This window comes from Prunus persica, chromosome G1 (assembly GCF_000346465.2).
Source record: "Prunus persica cultivar Lovell chromosome G1, Prunus_persica_NCBIv2, whole genome shotgun sequence".
Classification (NCBI taxonomy): domain Eukaryota; kingdom Viridiplantae; phylum Streptophyta; class Magnoliopsida; order Rosales; family Rosaceae; genus Prunus; species Prunus persica.
Window position 1 is genome coordinate 18,644,112 of NC_034009.1, and position 2,340 is coordinate 18,646,451.

General features: G+C 36.4%; 1 protein-coding gene across 1 annotated transcript; it reads right to left on the minus strand.

Moving 5' to 3' along the window:
* Positions 923-1,471, minus strand: LOC109946621. Its single transcript, XM_020555020.1, has one exon. The coding sequence runs from the start codon at positions 1,469-1,471 to the stop codon at positions 923-925; it is 549 nt and encodes a 182-aa protein (XP_020410609.1).

The following is a 2,340-nucleotide window of genomic DNA, read 5'->3' on the forward strand; positions in this document are numbered from 1 at the left end:
ATACACAAAAATCCCAATAATATTCCGAAAATTGCTACGAACTTATTGAGATTTCATCTTCCTACTGAATTCCCTGTTTCATGGTTATGCTACATTAGTATTTTATTATTATTTATCCTAAATTATTTTTATTATTATTATATTACTTTTTAGCCTGTACATTTGTTAATTATATTTACTCCAACTTTTTTTTTAATTTTTATTTTTCGTGCGAATAGACCATTTCTGGTGCTAATTAGTTTCTCTCTTCTTCAATTTGTTAATTTTTTTTCTTTTTTAGGTTTAAGGGATGTTTTGAAAAATAAAATGGAAATATACAAGTCATCCATTCTACAACATCAGGAAAAAATTATTCAAAGTCATTCACTGTTCAAGTTTTGCTTAAGAAACGTGTAACCAAATCATTTGGGATATGCTAAGTGGGAAAATATCATTCCCAAGCACTGGTGAAAAGACACATACTCACTCCATGCATGCCTTTTCGTTTACCAAATATTAAGATTGCAATTGTGCAAAATATCTGTGTCAGTAAAATGTCATTCGTAGCCGTCTATGATATCAGTAATCATTCCACTATATAATATATATTATACATTTATATATAAAACGGTTTATGACAGCACAAACACCAGACAAAATATATTAAAACCCAACATTTAAACAACATTTGTACAACGTAGCCAGCCAACCTAGAACTGAAGAAAAGCAAGTCCACAATGCATAAAAATCGTAAAAGCATACTACAACTAATTATAAGGGTATGGATTCCCTGGCACAACATACACACGCATCACCTTGAACCAAAAAATACTCTCACGGTGCCATTTGCATCAATTGCAACAGTCCAGAAGGCAGGATTTATCCTTTCTTCAGTAGGCCAGCCTTGAATAACAAAACACTATTCATTGTTGTTACAAGCACTTCAGTGATTGAACTTAATCTTCCCATAGTAAAACATATCTACGATATGTCTTGCAACAGAGAAAACTCGGCTTAATATTCTTCTCAAAGCATCTCTGGTTCCTTTCATATCAATATTGCTACGTTGATTCAAAGGACACAAGAATTCTAATGCATCCTCTTTTGACTGACCAATTCCGGACATGCCAAATAGTCCAACTAGATATTCCGCTTCCAAATGGCCTGTCGTGGCTGCAATGCGCATCCCATACAACGCTTCCACATTACCCTGCATGAAAAACACTTCGAATGCTTCTCTAAATATCGACTCAGGGTTATCGCAAGCCCTGCATTGTTGCAAGAAATGCTGGACTGCAGGATTGGCATGGTACCAGCTAGGATGGTCTGGGTACTTTGCCATTGAAATGGTGTTCCACACTTGTGGAGTGTTTGCCAAAGTATGGAACAATGGGCACACAGATGCCATACGGAAGAGATCTTCCGATGATTGGGTTGCCACGTATAACATCACTTTAAACCAAGGTAACTCCGGGATGAAGGCTTGGGGCATATCCAAATGGAGATGCTTCCTTCTCTTTCCTCCGAGTGTAGTGAAATGTTTCGAATTCATTGAAATGTTTTTGGAATGGAACGATTTGAGGAGTGGAAGAGGGGAGAAATGAGAATATATGGGGTTTTGGTTTTGTTTTAGCCTCTGTTTGTAGTGTTTTGAAAAAGTCAATTAATAACCTATTTGCATAGCCATTTTTAGGATTTTCCCGCCATCAAATTCATTGATACAAATGTGATGGATTACTGACTAGTCACAGAAGGTCACATCAGATACTTTTTCATTTTCCCACACCAAACTACCTCTAGTAATGTTATTAAAATGGAACCAATGATGATGGATTCTTATCCAACTAGTTGCCTTAATGAAATATAAATAAAATATTATATTTCAAGCAGTGTCCCCTCATTTTTGAAATATTATATTACTTTTCGGGGTAAAAGGTGTCACAATTCTGACGGTACAGGTGTCCAAATCGTGACCAACCCACCCACACACAGAAAAAAAGGATATAATTCGATATGGGCAGAGATGAGAGAGAGCTGAGTGAGAAGTTTAGGGTTATGAGTGAAGGGGTATGACTGAGAACTATGAGTGAGAAGGTATGAGTCCGAAGAGGTTTCAGTGAGAAGATCTGAGTGAGAAGAGGTACAAGTGAGAAGATTCAACATGTCTTCGTCTTGATCTCCCGCTCAAACAAAGAGGTGTCAGTATTGTGGAGCTACAATGGTGCTTCGGGTTTCAAAATCAGATAAAAATCAAGGGAAGCCATTTTGGAAGTGTCTAACCTCCTATGTAAGTTTTCATTTCAAGAATATGTATGTGGGTGAAAAAAACCTAAGTCTAACTCTAACAGAATTATTTTGCAT

Bases quoted from the DNA above. Each gene is read 5' to 3' on its own strand.
- LOC109946621 (XM_020555020.1), bottom strand. From the start codon at position 1,471: ATGCCCCAAGCCTTCATCCCGGAGTTACCTTGGTTTAAAGTGATGTTA.